The 24,922-nt window shown below is 46.1% G+C and overlaps 1 protein-coding gene across 2 annotated transcripts; it reads left to right on the forward strand.

Annotated features, from left to right (window-relative positions):
* Positions 1-5,918: 5,918 nt before the first annotated feature.
* WSCD1 (WSC domain containing 1) lies at positions 5,919-24,709 on the forward strand. 2 transcript variants are annotated; one of them, XM_066563210.1, is made up of 9 exons: positions 5,919-6,590; positions 12,722-13,402; positions 16,163-16,277; positions 16,765-16,952; positions 19,504-19,625; positions 21,600-21,765; positions 22,263-22,427; positions 23,101-23,301; positions 24,342-24,709. In XM_066563210.1, the coding sequence occupies exons 2-9, from the start codon at positions 12,988-12,990 to the stop codon at positions 24,692-24,694; spliced, it is 1,725 nt and encodes a 574-aa protein (XP_066419307.1). In that variant the 5' UTR covers positions 5,919-6,590; positions 12,722-12,987; the 3' UTR covers positions 24,695-24,709. The 2 variants fall into 2 exon arrangements, with proteins under 2 accessions (XP_066419307.1, XP_066419308.1); XM_066563211.1 differs by lacking the exon at positions 5,919-6,590 and adding an exon at positions 6,631-6,856.
* The last annotated feature ends 213 nt before the right edge of the window (positions 24,710-24,922 follow it).

Raw genomic sequence — 24,922 nt, forward strand, 5'->3', positions numbered from 1 at the left:
TTGCACTGACAGGGATCAAACAGCCAGTAATTGGTAGGGGGGAAACATCCCATACTCCCCAAGCACAACTGGAACAAAGGAAATCCCAGATTCATGAATATTTAGCAAGTTTCCACACTCCTATGCATGACAGATGTATTTTGGTTTTAAAAGAATGTCAAAACCATTCACTGCAGTTCCCTTGTGAGATTAGAGTGGCCCCTTTTCTGGGAGCACTTGGTTTTGTGGCTTCATCCTGCATCTTCCTGCAGATTGGTTTAGGGCTGGAACTCTATTAACTGGAACTTTTTCAGGGAGGAAAATGGCATCCATACAGACATTTTTATTTTCAATTTTCATTTCAATTACACTTATATTTGGGCTTTGAGGTTGTTTACAGCTGAAATATATCTTCCAGGAGTTCAAGTATTTCCTAGTCATCACTCACATTAGTTCTTTGAAGGGATTGTCAAGACAAAAGGAATCCCACACATCCAAAAGTGCCACCGGAGGAGGATGTGTGAGCAGCAGCTTAGGCCAGAGGACAAGCCCTGCTGGCATCCTGAGCAGCCTGGCTGCTGGGGGCTGGCACAAAGCACTGCCCTGGGCTACAGCCAGAGACAGAGCTGGGGACGCCTGAGCTGGGTGTGCCCAGCTGGCCACCCCCTCACTGGGCCAGAGCAGCTACCGCCACCTCCTGTGGCTTTACCCATCCCTTGGGAACACAGGGCTGGAGTGGCCAGGAGAGCTGTGCAAGGGGCAGAGGGGTACATAAAATGATCTATTGGGGAATTTAATGCCTGGTGATAAAACACTTTATCCGTTCCCAAGGATGGTGCTTAAACAGATGCTGTTAGTGGTTGTATTTCAAAAGTCAATGGGGCTAAATAAATCTAAAATTTACTTCTACTAAAAGTGTTATGAGGCCAAGGTCTTTTTATTCTTTAGGTGTTCAATTAAGCAAAAATCCAGAGATCTGCAGGAGAATTTAAGACTGCCATGAACAGGAAAGCTTTTTAGTTAAGCTTTCATCTCTTCATGTGAAGAACTAAATTGATGATTTTTAAATAATTTACATCCCAGAAGTAGTGTTAAAAAAATGTCCCAAATGGAGCTAAAAGCATCGTAAATATAATTTCCTGTCAGATTATATGAAATACCCTGATAAATGAACAGCTCTTAAAAGGACACTAACAGTGGACTTGGAAGGTCTGACTCCAGCTTTCTGAAAATGCCAGCTCTGAGTAGCTGCCGTTTGACTTCAGCTCTGCGTGCCCTGAGCAAGCCATGAGATATAGAAGTATGAGTGTGCACTTTTTCCTTTCTCTGATTTATTACATCAATGCTTATGTTTTGAAGAGCCTTATCCAACTAAGAAAAAAAGGGAAACTAGTCATCAACCTAGAACTTGGGGAAGGGGAGAGAGACATGACTGTTTATCTGCTCAATAAGGATCCTTTTGAACGCATCACCAGCTGCCAACAAACGCAAATGTCTTTTATTTTCCTTTCAGTGAGTGCATGTGGGAGGGGAGGAGAGAGAGGAGGGAGTCTGTGTTAGCTCTGCTGTTACACTGCTGAATTAAGACAGCCACCTACCCATCATCTACTTCCAAATCCCTCTTGATTTTCAGACACATCTGACATTTCACAGTCTTCTGTTGCCCATCCTGTTTAAATATTAATGCATCCAAAGGTTCAGATGACTGCAGCCATCCAGAACAGAGAATCAGAAATTAAAAGCAAACAGGCAGAACAAAGCCCGGTAACGAGTGCGTGGTTCTGAACTTGCTGGGAAGGCTGAGATGAGCATACAGTCAGCTTGAGCTGTGAGTCATCCTTTCTTGTTATTAATGCAGTATTTATCAGCACTCACTCCTTTCCTCATGATTTCTGCCAGCTCTGTTTTCACACCACGTTCATCACCACAGCTTTCCTGTTTCTGTGCCCAGCAGGCCCAGCTCATGTTCTCAGGCTCTGTCCATGTCCCATACTCCCATTGTGTCAGCAGCCTCTTTTTCTGGGTGTTGTACTTCTTTTGCAATTGTTTGCGTTTCTATGTGACAGGGCAGCAGTGGTGAAATAAGAAGTGACAGCCTACACTGAATGTTGTTATGACGCCGTCATTTCCATTCTCAAGCAGATGGAGCCAGCACAAAATGAGCGCAGCTCTTTGGACACACTAAATGGCTTCAGCACCATGGCTGACCCGACCTCTGAGCCCAAGACGTGGCACTGACCTTCAGAGCGCAAGGGATGATCTCACTTGTCCTACTACTGCACAGGACATTGGTCAGAGGTCCGGGTACCACTGGACAGGGCTTGTGCATCTCTGCTCAGGGGCCCTCTCAGCACCATGCTGACAGTGGAGCTGCTGCTCCCTGCACATCCTGGCAACTTGCATTGTCCTGTGCACAAGGAATGACTGTGGGCTCTTCCTCCAGCCTCCAGATCACCAGCACTGAATCTGCATGAAAGATGTGACCTGTCCCCACCCCTGCATGGACAGGGACAGTAAGGCCTGAGGAGTACACGACATGTCCAACAGGGACATCCAGCAAACCGTCACAAGAGCTGAGAACAGACACCAAACACTTCTATGACACCAGTTCCACCTTTCATACTGACATGTCAGCCATGGAAAGAGAAAAAGATAGAACCCTTAGAAGAGGAAAACCATGCTCAGGAAAGAGAAGATGCCAAATGCAGACGTTATGGGAAGTGCTCAACGTTTCCTTCCATTCAGTCTGAAAGTCAGAAATTATAACGGCTGAACCCTAAGGAGAGGAGGATGAAAGGGCTTCGCTCCTGGGCATGTGACACTGCTCCCCTTTGTGGTACCAGATGCGGGGAAAGAGGAGAGAAGAAAAGCAAATCTGGAGCTGAAAGGCTCTTTTTTCCCCCCTTTTTAAAGAAAGAACAAAATTAAAATGATCCTGAAAGAACAACTCTTCCTTTCAAAGACATTAGTTTGGGAAGCTGGCTGTAAAAGGGTACATTTTTGAAATGTGGCTGCAGTTACCAAGCAACCTGCTCTGCTGGCAGCAGCGCGTCCGAATTCGGGGGAGGCAGAGCCCATGGCTCTGCCCGCCCAGGACAGCGAGTGCAAGCCTGGACAGCTGGCACACCACAGTGTGTGGAGCCAGGACCCTCCACCCAGAGTGGCCTCCAGAGCTAGCTGGGCCTTTGGAAGAAGTGAGCATGGCAAAACAATTGAGACATTGCATTGACAGAGGATGGAAGATCAAGGAGAACAGGAAAATCTGAAATAAGCCCAGTAGCTGCAGCAGAAGAGCTCTGGGTGTATGTGGGTGCAACTATAAGCATAATTTGATGTATATTACTAAAACGAAGGCAAACAGCAAACAAAATTGTCAATTAACATTCACTGTTCTCATATTCATTGGGCACACTGCAATGCTTTGCAGGATTTTCTATAGCCTAGGGATATAGCAGCGGAAAGAAGAAAACAGATGCCCTGGGACCCAACCTTTCCAGGCTGAAAAAACCCCAACTCTGCCTGGATCCAGAGCTTCACCAAAGCTTTCATTCCATTAACTCCACACAAGGCTATCATTACACTTTTCTAATCATGAGTTGTTTTGTTACATCCATTACTGTTCTAAATGGGAATTAGGCACAACATGCACTTAATTTAGGTTATGAGTTGAGCTGGAAAAAAAATCTAAGTGTATATCCAAGACAAAGAGTTGAGATATTTTATTTCCCCCCATTTGGTGAAGAGAATTGGCCCCAAACTTCACAACCTCACACTGTCCTAAAAGTCTCCGGGCAGCTTCTGCCCCCAAAATGTCCTGGGCTGCCTGGTGCTGAGGGCTGGGTTCAAACATCTTGGCTAAAAGCATTAACAGAAAGACTGTGGTCAAATGTTGTTTGAGACACCTGATGATGCTAATAGTAAAGATGGGAGCACCTCCCAGCACCTCTTTCTACCCTTTTGAGCCACCCTCCACCACCACCTAAGCCAGCAGCAGCACATGAGCCCCTGTGCTGCAGTGTCACTTGCACAGAGCACATGGCACTGCCACTGTAGCATCTGCCTTTACTCCAACAGCCAAAGCAAACTCTGAGAGATATCCTGGAGTGTAAGATCCCTCACTGATCTGCACAATCTTCAACAAATGTTCTGTGCCTGGCATATTTATAGGGTTCTCTGAGATCATGCAAAGATTTGTCAATAATCGTATTAAACTTCACGGTTTTCCCTATGATACACCAACATGGCATGTATGTTATAAAGACAGTCATTGTGAAAAGAGCATGGTTTCACTTAACAGCTGGTTTGCTCAGTTCTTTCATAAAACAGCTGAAAATGGTAGGTAGGCATTACATGGAATGCCTAATCCCTGAGTATTTAGGATTATTAGATGAAAAGGACAAGACCCTTTGCTACATTACATTTCTTTAGGAAACCACACAGTCTTTTAGATATTTCTTCTTGAAACAGCACTGGCAAAACCTGTCACTTTTCTGAACTGATCCTTACTGTTACAATTGAGACTATTTTCTGAAGTGACTGAAAGTTTGAGTCATTTAGCACAAGAACTGCTCCCACAACAGGATTCTAAAAGTAATGCCACTCATTCCAAATTTCTTTGCTGTATTTTGTGCAACAACCATGCAGAACCATCAAGCAGAGAAAGAAAGTGCCCAGGACTTTACTGAGACACAGACTGCCTCCAGCTGCCACTTCTCCCATCAGTGACTCATTTCACAGCATGACCATAATGCACACAGGTTGTTTTCCCTGTGTTTTGCCCCTTTTCTCTTAGTACTATTGGGTATCATTTTTCCATGTCTGCACCCTGGTCAGAACACCCTTTGGATTTACCAGCCCGGTCATCCCGCCAGCCGTCCCTCCTGCAGCAAAGGTCCCGAGGGCCCGTACCTGCCCACACACCTCCATACAGCCCTGCTGCCCACGCACGTGCTGTGGGGCACATCAGGTTTTCTCACTGAGAATGCTGACTGCATTTTCTGTCACTGCTTCACCTGGGCACAGTCTTGCAATTCTATTGATTTAGGCTCCAACCCAGCACATTTAAAAATGTCATTACAGTTAACATTTGATTAATTTAATTTCAGTAAAACTAAATTAATTTCACAATTTTTCAGCCTTAAAGCTGTACACCTACATGAAGGTTGGATGGGTTGCAATCTAACAGACGCACATCTTCTTAGGGTTGAGAATAGACCTCCACACATCAGCATTTTAAAATTTGAGTGTTACACTGCTAAGCCTCAGGGTTTTCCGTTAATCAAAATTCACCAAATCACTCTAGGACTGCAGCCCTCTCAGACCATCAGGTCCCAGAGAACACTGGTTATGAGCAAAAGCACTTCAGTCGTTCATGTTGAGCTGAACAACCAGGTTCCTCTTCTCCAAAGTCATGTGGAGATGGGAAAGCCAAGTGTCATTTAAATAGTGTCAGCATCCCATTGTGGGGTTCAGACCCCACTCATGGGGTGCACTGCATGGAGACAGGCACACCCCTGCATCACTCAAGTCCATGGGACTGGTCAGAGCATGAAGCAATGTGCAGCATACTGAGAGGAAATAGGATCAGTCCCCAGGTGGCATTCCAATTCCCTCTTTCCTCCCACATCCAAGAAACCCCAAGTGCTGTTTTCTTACAGCCAGGCAGGTGTTGGGTCTGATGTTTCTGATCCACACTCTCTGGCACAGAGAAGAACCAAAGGTTGGTCCCATAACCACATTCTGTTTTGACTCCCAGAGATGGATCTCCACAGGTTTCATTAAATATGTGTAGACCATAGGGTATTTTCAAAACCCTAGGCAGGGGTGCAGCCAGCACCCATTTAAATGCAGATGCTTTAAGAATAATTATCAGTTGCTCAATCTCTGCGTGAAGGAGCAGCAGGACAGAGCGGGAACATGCGGGGAAGGTGGCAGTGCAGGCAATCCTGAGCACACCGGCAACTGCCTTTCAGCTCTCACATTTATAAATAATTTATTTCCAGCCACCTGTGCCCAGAATAACAATTTTCTGCCCGAAATCTCCAAGCTGGTGCTGGGAGGCGGTCAGGGGCTCGCTTTCCCGGGACCCTCTCGACCTGTTGGGAAGGGGTCCGGGTCTCCAGAGGGGCAGCTCTGAAGGGATGTGCCCCTAGTGGGAAGAGGCACGAGAAACAAACGCGGAGCATCCGTTCAGCTGATCGCATTAGGGCTTCTCGCTGCTGCTGCTGCCACTCAGCTCTCTGCCGATGCAGCCATCCGTGCGTTTGGACAAACAGCCAGGCAGAGGGAATGGGTAGGTCTGCAAACGTCGGCAGCTGCAGAAGGCTGCAGAGCTCTGCTGCGAAGCAGCCTTAGAGGAGAGGCTGCTTCCCCGGGCAGGGGAGCGTTATGAAACACGAGCGCGCTGGCTGTGCCTGAGGATTTTGGCAGCGCAGCGCGGACGCCGCTTCCATCCTGCCTGTTGGCGCAGGAGGCCATGGAGCGGCTCCCTCCGGCCGGCTCCCGCAGGGCGCAGGACCCCGGCGCCCCGGCCCGCTGAGCCGCAGGGACCCCAGAGAGCCGCAGGGAGCCCGGAGAGCCGCGGGGAGCCCTGGAGGGACGCGGCGGCAGCGGTGAGCGGGCGCGGAGAGGGGCTGGGCGAGCTCCCGGCAGGGCAGCGGGAGGGAGCGGAGCGCCGCAGACCCGGGCACGGCACCGAGCGCGGCGCGCAGGATTACGGCGCTGGAAGCGGGAGGCAGCAGCAGGATTAGTAGGGAAGGGCAGAGGGAGCAGGATTTATCAGCTTTTCAGATATGCATTACGGCCTTTTGTAATATTTCACTGGATTGTACAGGACTTTGCCTGCCTACGACAAGGGCTCCTCAGCCACAAAAGAAAGGTGAGGTTTTTCCTCTTTTTCTTACACCGTTCAGTATCTGCCTCTGCGAGCCGTGTGCCAGCTGGCCTGGGCACGAGCAGTAACCGGACAACTTTTTCGAGCATTCATTGTAGTCTCAATGACTATTTGTTTTACTAAATTAATCCACAGCATCTAAGTAAAGGGGCTGAGCGGCATTATTTACAAAGGCTGCAGGTTGCTCTCGAGATGCCCTTCCCCAGCATCCATGGAACATTTGACTTGAAAAGTCAGCAATGGATACTGCCAGTGTGTGTGTGTGACAGCCTAGTGAGGCAGGCTGGAATGCTCAGCTTTTCCCACAGTTTCTGGAGCATCACTGTGCTGAATAAGTAGACTCTATCAATGTTTAGTAGATGAATGTTGCAGGAATTCAGATATTGAAGGGTTTATGAAAGACACTTCTAAAACACCTATGATTAAGTTACAGAGCTGTATGTTATTTTAATTCTAGTAGATTTCCTTGCACACAGGGAAAGATGTCATCTGTAGATCCTGTGGGCTAAGGCAAACATAAATATATACATAAATATATGGTGCATTTGTTACAACATTCTTGTGCAAAACTTCAGCCACAGACCACATAGGAGCTTTTGGAAACTGCAGATAGAGAATCATTTGCTCAGTGGTTGATCTCTTTTAATACCTAAGAACATACATCATACATGAATGTTTTATTGCTAATTAAATCTTTTGAAATACAGTAACAGTTTGCTGAAAGCTTTCAGTTTATCAGAGAATGGTGACAGCAGACTGTGTTACCTCTGGAGCACACATCACTCTGTTTACAGAATGTACACACATGGATGTGGATGCACATGTGCACCTGAAATGCGTGTATGCATGTGTCTGCATGCATCTCTTCCATACTGGCATGGAATTAGTCTTGCTGGTTACTGCATTATGACTTGAGCTAGGTAAAAAGTGTGGGATTAATGGAGAAATACCATGCTGTGATCTCTGCTCAAGCTGTCCCTTAGCACTTTCCGAGTCAGCACTCTCACAATAAGCCGTGCTGGACCATCTGCCTCCTACAGGCTCCTCCGCATCCCTCACCTCAGGCTCACCAACAACATTATTGTCTGCATTTATACCTATGTATGCTAAAAAATTGGTCTTAAAAAGCCAAATATTTGGTGAAAGAGCCACTGGGATAGGATTTGCACAAGTTAGTGCCAACTTCTCCAGCCTCAGGCTGCAGCTCTGCTCTGTGGCATTGCCTTTCCCTTCCAAAGCTCAATTATCTGTCTCTGTAAAATGGTATAATATATATTTTAAATTTGTGTTACTTTCAACTTGATTTGACCAGTTCAAGAACTATAGAGTTTTTCTCCATCTTTCTGCTAACTCCACATAAGTATTTTTTTCTTATTTATCACAGTTCAGTGTTATTAAAGGTTTTTAACACAATCTCACCATCAAAGATAACATTGCAATCTGATTACATCTTGTATCAAGCCCACGTGTAGCAAGCAATGGTAAACTCACTGGAGAGCCCTCTCAAGCTGCAAGACTTGTCACCACAGCATGTGGAGAAATTTGGGTGCTTCTACCTAATTTCCAGCTTGTTGGCAGACCTCCCTTGTTGGGAGACTTGTGGGGTCAGCAGAGACACATCCTCTAGCAAGGAAAACTTTGTAAGTTGTAAGAAGTGGTTGAAGTTTCTCAGAATGATTGGAATAAAGGGAACTGCAAATAGTTGACAGGGTCCCAACATCAAATCTGTGGTTTCTTAAGCGTTTTACTTCCTATGTGCATTCACACAATTTGATATTTGTCTTGACTTTCCAAAACACTGAGAAAATGGCAGTGTGTATCCAAGGAAAAGGCTGCAAGACAGAATCCTTCAGCTGAGGCCTGACTGCATTTGTCCTCAAAGAAAGCTGACAAAAGAAAGGAGAGACATTGAAGAGGGATGGATTTTTCTAAAAATAGTAATCATGAGTCCAATTCCCTTCAGTTTACAACAGGAAAAATCATCTTGCTTCCTTGCCAACAACTCTGAATTTGCAAAATCCTGCTGGTCTTTAGACAAGGACCAACTCTTGATGACCTGCAGCTGTCAATGCAGCACTGACTTAATCTTCTGCACTGAGCACACATCAAGGGACAGTCCTCAGTTAAGCAACCCTTCACCTGCAAATCTGGGGCTGTTTTTCAATGTCTTCAGCCTTTACCAGCATTCACTGAAAATATTCAGTCTTCCCTTAAAAAGACTGAAAAAGCTCCTTCAGCTAGGAAAGTAGAATTGCCAAGAACTTTATGATGTTTCTTTTATTTCTCTCTACAAACACATTAATGCAGCTGCCTAGTGTGATATCCTCTGTCACATTTTGCAAGTTCATTTTGGAAGCAAGGTACTGATCTGCTTTTCCTTATAGCAACTTTTTTGGTAGCAAGAGATCCTTTCCCTGCTGAAGTCCCAGCACCCTGTAGATCTATGCTTCCACTCAGCATGCCCAAAGCTGATAATTTCCAGTGCTAATTATTGCCCTTTTTTCAGTGCAGTGTTAACCCTTTCATTGCCCTCTTCACCTAGAGGTCTCCTCTGCCATTTAACAGTTCTGACTGCCCATCAATTATCCATCATTGTCCTTTCAATTATAATTTTATGATTTTACTTACAACTTCCAATTCTTATGGTTCTAAGACCCTTTGGCTGTGAGAACTGATAAACAGGGATAGAAGACTTGTTTTCTTTCATTTAGCTTAATTCATTCTAGGTGAAACACGCATGAAAAAGACAAATGCCGCATTTTCTATTACAGATACTAGTTATTTCCTCCTTAGTCTTTCCTTTTAAATATAATCATCAGAAGTGATGCACTTCAGTTCTTTTAGGCATACTTTGATGATATTGCAATATGCAGTTTATGGAAAAATCAAATGACAGTTTTTATTTCAGCAGCAGTTTGCTATTTCCCTACTAAAAAGCAACATTTAATTTTTGAGTTGCACATTTGCAGCAGTGGTTGTGGGCGGGGAGTCTGCTTATTTATTTGGTTGGGTTTTACTAGGATGTACTGTCATGGCAACTGCTCTAAGGGTGAGTGCATCTGGAGGTAATTCGTACACATCATGTTGAATGCAGCAAAATTGCATCGTACCATTTAAACTTTTTCAGCCACTGGGCAAGGGCAAAGTTACGCCTTTGAGACTCCGAAACAGCTTCTCCTTACTAAACAAACAAATACATAAACAAACTTGGCAGAGCACTAGGAGCAATGACAAACATTTCTTGTTGCTTGGATGCAGAGCCTGCTGCACGGTTCATTTAGGTCCAATACCTTGGGTGTTTTCCCCAGTTCTGCTGATGCACAGCAAGCTTTCCATGCTGTTCATGTGGAGGCAGAACATTATGCCCTGCCCAGGTGATGTTTGGGCAGGCATTGGCCAGGCTAGTCTCCCTTGGCTCCAGGAGGCATTGCCACGTGCTGCCCAGGCAAGTGCCAGATCCTCTCATCCTGGCATTGATGTGGCCTCCAGCTGTTCCATTTTACATCACTGCAAGCATGGACAAACTCTATCAAAATCCACTGACCAACCACACAAGTGGCGCTAAAAGGGATTAAATTGGCCCGGTGATGCATTTTCAAGCATAATGTGCCTGACCTTTGCTACATGGTCTTGATGGCCCTTCTCCAGCCAAGTTGCGGGCACTGCTTGATGAGCCAGAAAGCTCCAGCTATCCCAGCACAGCCTCTCCAACACCAGCAACAAGGACTCATCTGAGAACTCATCTGAAGCATCTCTCTCTAGGTGAATAAACCAAAAAAGCTGTGAAACCCTGAATTACAGATGGGCAGAAATGACTGCAAACCTGATATATTTATCCAGTCTTATCTTTCTGCTGGCAGGGGGAAATCTTAAACCTTTTGAGCTGGTGTGTGAGTGCAGCCATTGCCACCTCCCCGCTGAGGTTCTCAGCAGCTCCCCTGGGCAGGGCTGCCTTGGGCAGCGTGCAGAGCCCGGCCCCCGCGGGCACCTGCCCTGCTGACCCAGCCCCAGCGCGAGGTTCTGCACGGAGCACGGGCATCCCCAGCCCAAATCTCAGCTGGCTGATACCTGCACGCTGCTTGCTTTCAGATCACACAGCCTCCACCGGGAACAGCTCGAGTCTACAGTAGCCCCGTGGCAGGAACAACTAGTGAATCAAATCCCACCTATGCTCATAGACAGTATTGCTTCAGATGAATTAGTGCAGTAACATCCTGCAGGATCTAATTATGGCTAATTTTCCATTCATTTGTCTCGGTACATCTGACCCTTTTACTGCAATTCTTGAGCACTCACAACATTGATCAGAGATTTAACTCTAGGGGTCAGCTCTTGAGCTGGTGTAAATCAATGCATTTTCTTTGGCTTTGGAGCTGATCCGAAGGGAGGTGTGTAACTTCTGCTGTAGAGAGAGCAGTCAGAATTCACTGAAGATGCTACAGCTTGGCAGTGCTTTGCACCTGCTTGTGCTCACCAGCCCTTGGAGAAAGAGTAGCAATCAGCACATTGAATACTTCTGGATATTACTCAGTCCTCTACAGTTAAAATCAGCATACATGTACTTCAAAAAATACCAGTAATAAGAGTACCAAAATCAGGTCTTGAAGATCACCTGAACTGTAAAATTAGAGACAGAGACTCCTGGCTTGTGACAGGCTCATTTAGGAATTGAGGCTAAAAGTCACAAAAAGAAATTCAGGCTCAACTGACAAAAGATTTAACTGAGCCTTAATTTATTTTTGTCGTAGAAGTTTTGGATCTTTGGTTTGGTTGCTGTATAAGAAAGAAAGAATTTGCACAACCAAATGAAAAATTGAATGGGTAGAGACTAATTTGGTAACATTTATTTAATAAAGCAGAATAAGTGAGCAGATGTTTGTTGCTAGGACTGTGGATTTCAGGAGTGTGCCCCAACTGCAAGCTAAGCAAAAGTCATAATATTTTCTTTTCTGGAAAACACTGCATCTTTTCTCAATACTTGCCTGGCTCCACAGAGAAAGGATAGACTGGGAAAACAGGAATTTATGGGGATATGCCAGCTTTTATTTGCCACGGGAGGTTAAAGGTTCCCTAGAGTACAAAGGAGCTTTTCTTGCCCAGACAATCCCATCGTGATACACATCAGCACAACTAAAGCTGCAAGGCTCAGCAACAGTCAAGAGAGATCTGCCGAACTTGAGCTGAAATTTTTTCAAACATTCACTAGTTTTTCTCCACACACATTCCCACATCAACAGTTGGCAATATGAATTCACTAAAAAAAATTATAGCAGGATCTCTGGTTTCTGTTAAGGCAACACACACAGAACCTCCAAATATCCTTCCAACATAAAGCCCAACTTCTTTGTGCTGCACAGAGATTAATAATTATTATCTTATCTATTGTGAGTTGATGCAATTTCTTTTTTCCTCCCACACACCCACACTTCTGTTTTCTTCTGATCTTCATTTGTAGCTGAGCTACTGTTTAGCTGAAAGGAAGGAATTTGGTAATACCTCCCTAAAAAGATGCCTGTTCATCCAGTGACAAAGGATGGAGATGTTGGCTATTGATAAAAGAAAATAAAGAACTTATTTTCCAAACATTCCAAGAGAAATAACCTCATCATTAAGGTATTTCTTGTGCATTCCAAGTTAAAAGAAAGAAAAGAAAAAAGTCAGAAGATCTGAAACTTGATTGAGCTCAATCAATCGTTCTCATTTGACTATAGTTCTTAACCTGCATAATTATAAACAACAGATGGAGAAATGCTCAGATAAAGCCAAAAGGGGTGGGTGGGGGAAAGTCACCCTGATGGTGGATGTTTTCAATTTGGATGTGAACCAGCCTTACACCCCTTGGTGTTTCAGGTTTCAGCATCGGCGGTTCGGCAGCTCGGCAGGGCACGATGAAGGCACCAGCCCGGGTGCCCACAGAGCCCCTGGGGCAGCCAGGTGCCTGAGGCTGGCAGCAGTGCCACACCAGGCTGGTCTCTGCTGCAGACAGCTGGGAGAAGCTTTTCATCAGGACAAGGCACCCAAGTGATGGGCTGAACTTATGGGAGGAATGAGTGTCTGGCCAGGCGAAGATTTTGGAGGCCTGTTGGGAAGCGTGAAGGGCCAGTTTCAGTAAGGGCATGGCCAAAGCTTTCTTCAGGCTACAGAAGTTTCTCCGTCGGATCCAGTTTCTGCTCTTCTTCCTCACAGCAGCTTACCTGATGGCTGGCAGCCTCTTGCTACTGCAGCGGACCCGCTTGGTTCTCCAGCAAGGTTCCCGTGGGACCCCCAGTAACCAGGCCCTGCCGGTGCCCGAGGAGATGAGCAGGGTTGGCATGACAGAGCCCAGGAGCCTGCAGAACCCCCGGCTGCTGGTGGGCACGGATGCGCTGCAGGAGGCAGCCCTGGGCCAGCAGCACAGCCCGCACTGGCTCATGTCCCGCAACTCGGAGCTCAGGCAGCTGAGGAGAAGGTGGTTCCACAGGTTCAGCAGTGACCAGGAGCCCCTGCAGACAGCAGGGCTTAAAGCAATGAAGCACACTGCTGAGCACAAAGGTAAGGGACGGACCCTGCCTGTTTTCTGGCACACACATAGGTTGCACTTTGCTGATCCCCACCAGCCCTGCAGGTCTGCCTTCCTCCTTGCTCATCACCACTTTCAAAACAGCTTGTAGGCATATCCCTAGGCCAAAGTACAGAGGATCCATGCTGGGTGACTGCTGTGCCCTCACTACAGCTGCAAAGTATGAGTTGTAATCTTTGATGCTTTGCCTTTTAGAATTAGTTGTTCTTGGAGATGTTTCACTGATAATAAAACAGGAATGGGATCTGAATGACTAGACACTACATTTCCGAACTGCTTTTTAGTTTGTTGAATAAATTTGCCCAAACAGAAGGGCACAAAATCACACAAAATGGGTGCCACATTGTGCTACTTACTGAGGGAATTGTCTCTAGAAATGGGAATGAGAAGGTGATAGTGGTGGGAGATGAGTCATACAGTGTGAGTGAGGCAAACTGAACTGCTGGAGTTACCTGAAGCTCTAAGCTGGAACTGCTCCACGGATGCTTCAAAACACCCTGTTGGTGGCAGATTTTGGTGGCAGAGAGACTGAGAACTGCTCAGCCGGTGCATTGCTGAGGTTCTAGCTACTGATGAGAGGGGCCAGAAGGACTATTTACTTGTACATCTCACCATATTGAACTGTAGATTCAAATATACATCATTTGAATATCTGATTGAACATGAAGGGACATTATTAATAACAATATTGTTAACAAGCACTGGAATGCCTTTGAAGGTAATTAATTAAAACTTAACTACCTATGTAGAGCATGTTATCTTCTCCAATTCATTTCTAGTAAACTTAGAGGCTTGTTATTTCATTATGGATCCCTTTCAAGACCTAATGAACTCCTCCGTGCTTATAATGCTTAATGATGTTTCAGTGATGCCCTGTGGTTCCTGCTCAGCAGAGCAGCGTTGCTGACCGTGGAGGCTGGGCTTGTGCACGCCCAGAGGCGTCATCCTCATGAGGCAGTACAGCTCTGCCCCAGGGGCTGCTAGCCAGCCCTTCAAAGGCTTCCCTGGGCAGACCCTTAACCCAAGCCACAAACCATGGCATGTCCCCAGCCTGCTGTGAACCTCCCAGCTCACTTTACCTCACTCTGTCTCCACCCAGGAGCACGCGGCCTTTGGTGAGAAAATCCAAGTCCTTTTTTTCTCCAGGTCAGGCTCTCACCTGCTGACATTGCAAGTGGCTCAGGGTAGGGACCACACTTTTCCTGACAGAGACACTGACAAATACTGTTAGTACAACTGTGAGAGTTTTCTGTTCTGATTGCTCGCAGTGGATGGAGTTTTCCAGTTCCCCATGCCTGGTTCTGCCATTGAACAGGATGCAAGGTGACAGGGATTGTACTGCTGACACAACATGACATGCTGCTCTGAGACTGTGGCATCTCCGTGACTCATTCATGGGAGGATGTGAATGAGAAATGCTGCCAGAGTGGTGGTGGCGTGGGAGGGACACAGGGAGGAGGGCACATGGTGGCTGGCCTGCCCAGGACCCCCACTCAGGCTCTTTGGCCCCACATCCTCAGTTTTCTGCTGCTACAGGTTTGAGTCAAAGTGCCCAAATCAAAAGTCTCCAGTAAAATGTGGAGCATCTTCGTTGCAAGTGCATGACTCCCACCTCGTTAATGGTGTGCTGGGTGTGTGTGTTCACAGCTTGTGAATTTTCTAATTACATGTTGCCAAATTACCGTGTGCAGGTCTTTGAATCTACTGTGGTGTTTGTGATATTGAAACGTTTGATTTACTATTCCTGGCTCCAAAATCCCTGATGGAGCAACTCAAACTTCCTTTTTCTTGTGAATTAGTTAATAAAATGTTTTTTAGTTTCACTTTTCACCATACATTCTTTTCCTATCCACATTATTTAATGTGTGCTTACATTAGTCAATTTCCCTGTGTTATCATCTCAATGTTGTTATTTCTAAAATAAAATTTCCTTTTTCCTTCATATTTTGATGATAAAATGTACTTATAGACATACAATTGCTGTATAATAGTGGGACTCCACATCATCGTTCCAATTGTATATTAAAAAATGGCCTGGGTTTTACAGTATTTTGTTCATGACAACAAAAATTAGGCTGAGCACTGAATGCAAGTCTAAGAGAAACATTTATCTTTCCTATGCTAAGTAAAGCAAGACATATTTGAAGAGATTCCTTTGCACCAGGGAGGAGATAGCTCAGTGTGATGGCTACATTGTGCTGCCTAGTTAAAAGTGAATTTATCTTTCCATTACAGCTTTAATGTAACTCTATATATCCAAAGAAAATTGATTTTCTTAATATTTCTCTTGCACCATCTCATTATCAACTAGAGATTTTAAAGAACACTTGGGAGAAATCCAACAGGATTTCTGGAAGTTTTTAGCATTTGAAGGCTACATTCTCCTGTACTTTAGAGAAGTGCCATGTTTTGTCATCCCAAGGAGGGAGTTGAGCAGACAGCAGCTGCATGCAGGAGCTGCAGTCCTGGGTGGGTTGGGGACCTGGGTATGCAACCCCTGTGGAAGGGAGAGTCTCATTTCCTTTTAGCCCATTTCCACAGGACAATGGCACTGACCCCTTACCAAGGTTCAGCAGCAATGGAGCGGTCTGCAGAGGGTGTGGGACCCCAGACAGGTTGGGACTTGACCAAATGCAGTCCTGCTTGCAGCTTGAGGCACTGGATAAGCCTGGGATGGGTTTTTCCCTTTCATCCCATATGCATTGCCTAACCCTGGTCTTGCATGCACACAGGCACCTACATGGGCTGCTTCACTCACGATTCGAGGGAGAGGACACTGAAGGGAGCTGTCTTTTATGACTTGAGAAAAATGACAGTAGGTCACTGTCAGGAAGCTTGTGCTGAGAGGTGAGTGGTGTTTTTTCACTGCAAGTTTTCTCTTCTTTGACAATAAGTGGAACTGAATTTGAAATGGGAAAAGCATTCCTATGTTAAACATTCAGCATCTATGACAACAATTATTATCTCATACCTTCAGGCACAGCATAGGTCTGCTTCTCTGCTTGAAGCAGACTGCTACAATGCTCTCTATTCTCTATGGCACCGTGGCTACTTACATTATATTCTCTATTGTCCTGAACAAAAATTACTGTTTGGTTAAAGAGTCATTGTAAGATAGATATCTTTTGATAGACATTGGTCTCTAGCCCATGTCTTGTTGAGGGGCTGCCCTGCTGAGGAGGCCACGCTGTCTCCAGGATGCACTCAGCCCCAGAGCAAGGCAGCAGGAGCACAGGCTGTATGCAGGGACACGGGGACAGGCTCGTGCCCTCAGGTACAGACCGGGGAGCAGAAGATGGGCCCCTCTGTGCCAGTGGCTGTTTTCTGCTTGCAGAGCTTACAGCTACGCGGGCCTGGCGTTCGGAGCAGAGTGCTACTGCGGGAACACGCTGCCGGCCGCCGCCGCCAAGGCCGAGGAGTGCAGCAGCGAGTGCAAGGGCGAGAAGGGCTCCGTGTGCGGAGGGCTGAACCGGCTCTCGGTCTACAGCGTGGAGCAGCTGCGGGCAGGAGCCAGGCCACTGCGTAAGTGGGCGTGCGACCGGGCAGGGGAGGCCACGAGGGACAGATGTCACGGCCAGGCTGTCCCTGCTGCTTGTCTCACTCCGTTTGTCACCAGAGTTTGAAGCGGCAAAGAACAAAGGTGCCTGAAGGGCACAATGTCCATTTGCTGCTGGTCTGGTTCCTGGCTCCTACCCAGAATAGCAGTGCTGCTCAGCACCCCAGAGCAGGGACATGTGCCTGGCACGCTGCCTCAGGGCTGCCACAGACGAGGTTCCTGCCACCAGGGAGGAAACTCAACACAGTGCAGAGTGACTGCAACAGAAGCACAATTTCAGCTGAAAAACCCATTCCCTTTGGTTTCTGCTGAAGGGGTACAAACCCATGTATGTTTAAGAAACAGCCTTGGAAGAGGTGCCCTGTAACACGAGGGCAGAAAATTACTCAGATCAAGGCCACCCTATGCTCAGATGATCCTAAACAAAATGAGTAATCTGTGACTGTGAGGAATAAGCAGGGGCCAGAAAAAGCCACATCAATCCCTTTCCCGAGAGAAATGAGACCAGAGTTTTGCTTTTCCATGAAGTTCTGTTTCAGCAGGAGTTGGGAATTTTGTTCCATCTTTAGATAATCTATCGTTACCCCATCGTTCAGTTAGCTGCCATGGAGGACTCCATGGATAAGCCTTTAGGCAAACACAAAGCACATAAGAGATCTAAACTGCTGATCACTCTTTGCAATTGGCAAGCTCACAAGACCTTATGGATATTATTTGCTGAGAAGAAGCACCAAGACCTTAGGTTGTGCCAGTATTAATGGTCCCTCATTTCTTCTTAAAGACAAGTCAAGGTTTGTACAATAATCCAACCAGCTACATATAAATTATATATCAAAGGTGCACAGACCTAAATTGCTACTGTCAGGATGACAGGCATGTTGGCAGGTTTCCCAGGACATGCATCACTGTTTAAACCCCAGTATGAAATATATATACACATTCCTCAGGAAAAGACAGCATTTAATTTTTTTTTAAAGTATTAATTAATTACTCCTCAAATTAGTCTAGCCTGAAGCTGGAGTTGTAATTTTCTTGCCCTTAGTAATACCTGACAGTTGTCTGTTTGAAGAATCCCCCTGACACAAACCAGTTGAGGGGCCAACAGAAGTATTAATCACAGCGAACAAGTATGTTAGAATGTAACTCTGAGACTCTAAAGGCCCCCATGATTTACACTGTGTACTATAGAGCACAGACCTCACATAAGTCTTTTACAGGGAGCAGATTCAGTGACATCTCCACTTAAACCTTTCCAGACAGGGTTTGCTGTCGCCCCTCTCGGTCTCTCCCCCGACTCCTGCCCCCATGCCATGGTAAGGAAGCCCAGAGTGTGCAGCTGTGGCAGCCAGAGTGCCACAGTCCTGCGTGCCTCAGGGTGTCCTTCCCCCCAAAAAAGTGGGCAGACCACACAGATCCGGCTGTTTCCAGTGTAATCCACGGATGCATCCTGCTCCCTCCCGATGCGCTTGTAGGCAGGTTAAGCTTTCTTCCTGACCACTGAGAAAGCGCTAAACATGTCTGTAAACATTTTGTTTCAGGAATTATATATCAGTGTGAAATTTAGTAGAAGACCTTTCAAGAACATTCTGAGAAGTCCAAACACTCCTTTTATTCTTTGGTGCCATGCTCAAAGGGACCTGGTCCTGAGTTGACTCCTGTTCCTTCCAGCTTGGGTGGAGTTATTTTATTTTCACATCATCCCAGAGATCCAGCTCTGCTTCTAGTAAATTATCTGAATAGTTACAAGAATAAAACTTAAGCAGCTTCTCCTTAGATTGCTCTAGGCTCTTGCTAGAGAAATTTCTGCCAAGAAATTAATGCAGAACCAATTTTTTTTTTGTAACTGCACCACGTCTCTCCTGTCATTCAACTCACTTCCCACATCAGTTCTGGCAATACCGTTTAAGGGAGCAACTGCAATAGTGCCAAGCTCTGTGGTGTTTCTACAGAAGCAGGTGAAATCAGAGGCTGGTGCCGAAGACACAGTGGAAGCTGGTCTCCCTAAGCAGCTGACAAAAACTCGCTTCAGAGTCTGAAAGGCTGCAGCAAACTCCCTTGGCCCGAAAAGGTGTGGGAGCAGAGGGGCAGCTGAAGAGGAAAGTGGGTCCGGTGGTGTGTCAGGGTTTTCAGGAGTCATTTCCGTTCCTTTCCTTTTCTGATGCAGAAGTTTTGTAGATTTTTATCAGGGCTTTTAACTCATTGAGGGGAAAGCAGGTCTTCAGAGGAAACTGGGACCTGCAAACAATAGCAATGCCCTCCACTGGTGGAATTTAACTCAAATTCAGTGCTGCAGCGCTGCTTCCCATGGCAGAGATAAAGGCATGTGCTCCTTTCAATACCACACGATTTGCAACACATTTTTATACAGTATATTACAGTTTCTCTTATTTCTGCAGCCTTTGTGATATAAAATTTATTTTATTATTTTTGACTTCTGAACCTAATATTATTCTTTAAAAGAGGCAGGATACTACGGACATAGTTTTCTTAAGAGAAACCTATTTCATATCCCCACAGGAAGGAATGTTATCTATCGAGGATGCTTTAGAGCTCCAGAAAATTTAACAGACACCTTTCCAGCCTCTTTGATACAGCCCAATTTGACGGTGGAGATGTGCTCTGAATTTTGCTCCAAGAAAGTAAGAACAGTTCTCATTTCACATCCTTTCTTTTATTGTTATTTTAAATTCTAATCTACTGAGGGAAGGACGGAGATTAGTGCCTTAGAGCTTTGAATTTGCAAATGAGTTTCTAAAGGACAAAACTCATCAGAGTAAATACCCAGTGATGCATCTGGTCCAACTGCTAGAGTGGGGATGGCGGGAGGGAAAGTCATGAGAGTGGTGCCACCAGACATGATACACAGGCAAGCTGCTCTAAGTAATGAGTATCGACCGAGAGGAAATCGATACCGTTTCCGTGTCACATTCCAATCAAGCCCTGAGCCACATCTGCCCCCGGGGGAGGTGGCTGCAGCTCATAGGGAGACATGCTGCCAGAGGGTGGATGTGGGCTGGCAGCATCCCAAACCTGGCTCCAGTGCCCTCCAAGGGAGCCGGCTCCACTCAGGGAGCCATCACAGGGCACGGGCAGGGCACCCTCTGCCTTAGTGGCTGTTGGTTCCCTTCCCTTCCTCCCCACTCTAATGGGGCTGGTTTTTTCTACACAGGGTTCACTAAATGGTCAGATTTTGCCTGCAGCCTCATTCAGCCTCATGCACTAAACTCAACGTTCAATTACTTTTTGCAGCATCACAAAATTGATTAAAACTATTAGCTGGCTGATTACAGTGCTTTGACCAGGACCCATGGCCTCAGCACAACCTCCTCTCCCACTGAATAAGCAAACGGCCTCAAGTTGTACCAGGGGAGGTTTAGACTGGATATTAGAAAAATTTTGAGATTTCTCATGCAAAACCCACTCCAGATTTCTCTCCTTCCTCACTCATGTGCTGCCCAACCCGTGGGAAGATTGTGCAGGTGAGGGTCAGCCTGCCCTGGGGACAGACACTGCACCACTGGCACCCTGCACTGATCGCCTTCTGAAGATGCAGGTGTACAGAGGAGCAGTTATTCTGTTGCCTCACAGAACTTCCAGCCTTCCAGAAGAGTTCATTACTTGCAGAGGCTGCTTGGCATGAGGTATAAGGAACACTTTTATTCTAGGCTCTGTTTCAGGGCAGGGACACTTACTAATTTCTCAAACTGAGAAACACTGCTTCATTGTAAAGGAAAAATTTCTGTTTGCAAGCAAACTCAGAACTGTTTTGCCCTTGGATCAAATCTGTAAATAGTTTTTGACAATGTCATATCTCATTCGCTAAGTAAATGTTGGCTGTTGGGCACACATAGCACACGAGTTGCATTCGACTCCTTATCAGAGGATGAATGCATGGGAAAGAGCAAGAGATAAGCTGCTCAGCAGTCCTGTCACATGCTCCCAGACTCCGAAAGACTTTTAAAAGGCAAAAAGTGTTGATATGGAATAGATGGACTGGAACATTCTGCGCTCAAATACTCCCTGAACTTCCTTCAGCCCGCCCACACAGCCCCATGCCACCAAGAGAGCCCATGGGGGACTCTAAGGCAACCCAAATCTTTCTGGTAAACTGTAAAAACCCTGAATTTTAGGGCCAGTAAGCAACTGCTAATTTCTTTGGCAAACATTTAGCATATTTCCCTCAAAATTGTTTTAATTTTTACCAGTATTAGCCCATCAGCTAGGGTTTAGTACCCCACCCCTACACAGCTTTGCAGCCTGTTACCCTTCCTTGATAATATTGGTACACCAAAATCTGATTTATTCTGCATCAAATCCATTAAAAAACACTTCTTACAGACAAGAATTTTCCTTAGAAATTTATTCCTTGCAAACAACACTAACTTTCTCATGATTGCACACCTTAGTAGGCTTCCTTTCTAGAAGCAAGTTGAATTTCAAAATTTACAAATACTAAGACAGTAACAGGAAAGTAGCATGAGCTTTAGAATGACAATGCTTTGATCTTGGCAGTGGCCTTGTGAAGATTTATTTTCTTTGCATGGCAGCAGCATTCCCTGCAGGCTGCTGATGCCATGGCATTTACACACTGATCTGTTTTCCCTCTTTTGCAGGAGTTCCCGCTGGCCGTGATCCGAGGGCAGGAATGCTACTGTGGATACCCCACCAGGCACTTCTCGCTGCGCGAGGGCACGGACGGGCGGCGCTGCAGCGGGAGCCACAACACCAGCAGCGCTGCTGGGGGAGACTACTGCCTGGTCTATCAGACACCTGTGCAAGGTACAAGCTCCAGCCTCGCTGTGCCAGGGCCACCGCTGCTGGAAACAGCCCCTGTGCCCCTTCTGCAGTGGGTAAAAGTGACCTCGTTTACAGCAGTCGGAGCCACAGTAGTGGGTATCACCACACAGGCAGCAATTTAGGAAACAGTCTTTCTCTAAATTCCCCTCTTGCAATCATGCTCGTGAAGATGCATCTTTCCATTCTCTCATTATGCAACACCTTTTAAGACAACTTGCTGGCAAGTACAATGGTTTGTTGCAGCTTTATCAAAAAATCATTGCCTTACACAAAGCCAGCAGAAACCTCTTTGAGGATAATCTCTTTCGTCTCATACAGCTGAATTAATTTTAGGAAGTAGCTGACTCACAACCAGACCAAATTTATGCGCTATACTACTAAGAGAGAGAAGAAGGAAGCAATAAACTATAATCGAGAGCTGTATGTGGAATTATTAAAAAGCCACAATACTAACAATGAAGTATCTTCTCTCCTCACAGACACCCGCTGCACAGACAGGAAATTCTTAACCACCAAATCCAAAGTGTTTGTTGCTTTGTCAAGCTTTCCTGGGGCTGGGAATACATGGGCACGCCATCTGATAGAGCACGCCACAGGATATTACACAGGAAGTTATTACTTTGATGGAGCCCTCTACAACAAAGGTATGTGGGCCCAAGAGATGGGACACAGGCAGCCCTTCCAAAGCACAGAGCTTTACTTATTGCCCTATCATCCTTCTGCTTGAGCCAGCAACGACTGTTGCTGTCAGCATGTTTGGTACAATTTAAACATGCCTGGCCCGAGCAGCCTCCTGCAGTGCAGATGGCAGCAGGGACAGCTCCAGCAGCGCGCTGCTCTGACAGGCAGCTGCCCTCACAGACAGCAGCCAGGCTCTCCATTTGCAAACGGGCACACTGCCTGCACTGCTGCCCCATGCACACACACGTGCTGCTCCCACCTGACAAGCTGGTCCAAAAGACCAGTTACCTAAATGCTGCGGGTAAGACCCTTCAGCAAACATGTACGTTAAATTTTCAAACATTACTAATTACTCTGGGAGAACAGTATCCTGAAGTGGCAGAGGTTCAGCAAGCATCAAGCACTAGCGCTGTGAAAAGCTGCCTCATTGCAGAGTGGGGCTGAGGATGCCTCCCCCAGCAGAGGGATAGCCTGGCTGCCAGCACGTGTCCAGAGTGGTGGCTGGGGCTCCAGCCATCGTTTAGCTGACAGGTACTGTCACACCAGCTTTACAGCACTGTAGGGAATGATTTTAGCTGGAAAAGGCACAGACATATAATCAGGCAAAACAGCCAACAATCCTGTCTTGTAAAACAGGTTTTAAAGGAGAAAAAGACCACTGGAGAAGTAGAAGGACCATCTGTGTGAAAACACATGAAAGTGGCAAGACAGAGATTGAAATGTTTGACTCGGCAATCCTGTTGATAAGGAACCCGTACAAATCACTGATGGCAGAGTTCAACAGAAAATACGCCGGGCATCTGGGCTATGCCACTGACCGCAACTGGAAGAGCAAAGGTGAGCATTACCCCAGCACAAGCTGGTTTGAAACCCATCTCCTCAGTGTGCTGGGGAGGGGGGACACACTAACACCTGAGTGAGTGCTGCTAACAAATTCAGTGGGACTTGAGTCCTGCTACAGCTGAGATCAATCCCAAAACCTCTGGCACCTGCACAGTGGGAGCAGTTGTGGTCTTGCTGTATGTCCACCCCCAGAGGGGAAGGGAGTGCAGCACCATTACCACAGGCACACTGGAGCATCACTGCACTGTTGGGCATAGAAAACATGTCCATGTACAAGGCTCCTCTGCACAGCCCATTTGCCAGGCTGAGGTGAAGAAAATTTGCCCCTACAGCATGTAATAACCATAAGAAATCTAACTTAAATCTGGAGGATCCAATGGAGCGTGACATTTTATGATGGATATTTTACAGCACTGCACAGGTGCTACTGCACTGCAGAAAAATAAGGATAATAGCAATAAGTGGACCTGAAATTCAGTGTCCCCTGAACACATGGAAAGGCTTCAGAACCTGCCTGCCACACTTCAGGTGTTTGACTGGCAACTGGCTGGTGACTGCAATTTCCCCACTGGATACACTGCTGCATTCAGACTCTGCAGCAGAAAAGCCACTTGGCTTCCATTTCTCCTTGTACATATTTTAGGCATTACAGCTGTGGCTTGGCAGAGGGCTGGGGGGAAGTGTCCTGTGTCACAGCACATTTCTTTCCCAAGCTGATGTATCACCTTTCATCAGTCACAACTCAAGACCTATTCATCAAAAACTGACAAAATAGCCCCCAGAAAAAAGAAAAAGTCTGCTGGGAATGGCTTTCCCATACTGCAAACTGCAAATTGTTACATTTCAGCCAAAATGCTCTTTGTCCAGCCCAAAAGCTTTCACTAGGACTGTATTGACTTCAGGAAATTAAATTATCAAAAAGATCAAATAGAGATCAAGGTATCATTAATGTCTAAAGCAGAGGAAAATTGCTGACATGCAGCATGGCTAACTGTCTCTAACTGTCTCATTTTCCTGGTTTCCTGGTGGTCCAGAGTGGCCAGATTTCGTGAACAGCTATGCCTCCTGGTGGGCCTCCCATGTCCTGGAGTGGCTGAAGTATGGGAAGCGCCTGCTCGTTGTCCATTATGAGGACCTGAAGCAGAGCCTCATCCCCAAGCTGAAGGAGATGGTGGAGTTTCTGAATGTGACAGTGACAGAGGACCGGCTGCTCTGTGTGGAGAACAACAGGGACGGGAATTTCAAGCGGTCTGGTGCTAAGCAGAAGAATTTTGAGCCATTCACCCAGGAAATGAAAGATCTTATCAACAGATACATCCTGACAGTGGATGAAGCCCTAAAGGGAAGAAACTTCTCCGGGCTGCCCAGGGAGTATGTGCCAAGATGATAGGCTGGTATCACACTGCTGTGGTTAAAAATGAAGTTTTTTTTTTTTTTCTTAAAAAAACAGAAAAAAAACCTAAAAAAAACAACAACCAAAAAAAAAAAAAAACCTAAAAAAACAACAAAAAAAAAACCCAAAAAAAACCCAAAAAAAACCCACCACAAAACCCACAGACAAATTAGAAGAAAAGCAAAAAAAAAACCAAACCAAAACAAAACAAAAAAAATAAGA

The sequence above is a fragment of the Molothrus aeneus genome, chromosome 20, assembly GCF_037042795.1.
Source record: "Molothrus aeneus isolate 106 chromosome 20, BPBGC_Maene_1.0, whole genome shotgun sequence".
NCBI classification, from domain to species: domain Eukaryota; kingdom Metazoa; phylum Chordata; class Aves; order Passeriformes; family Icteridae; genus Molothrus; species Molothrus aeneus.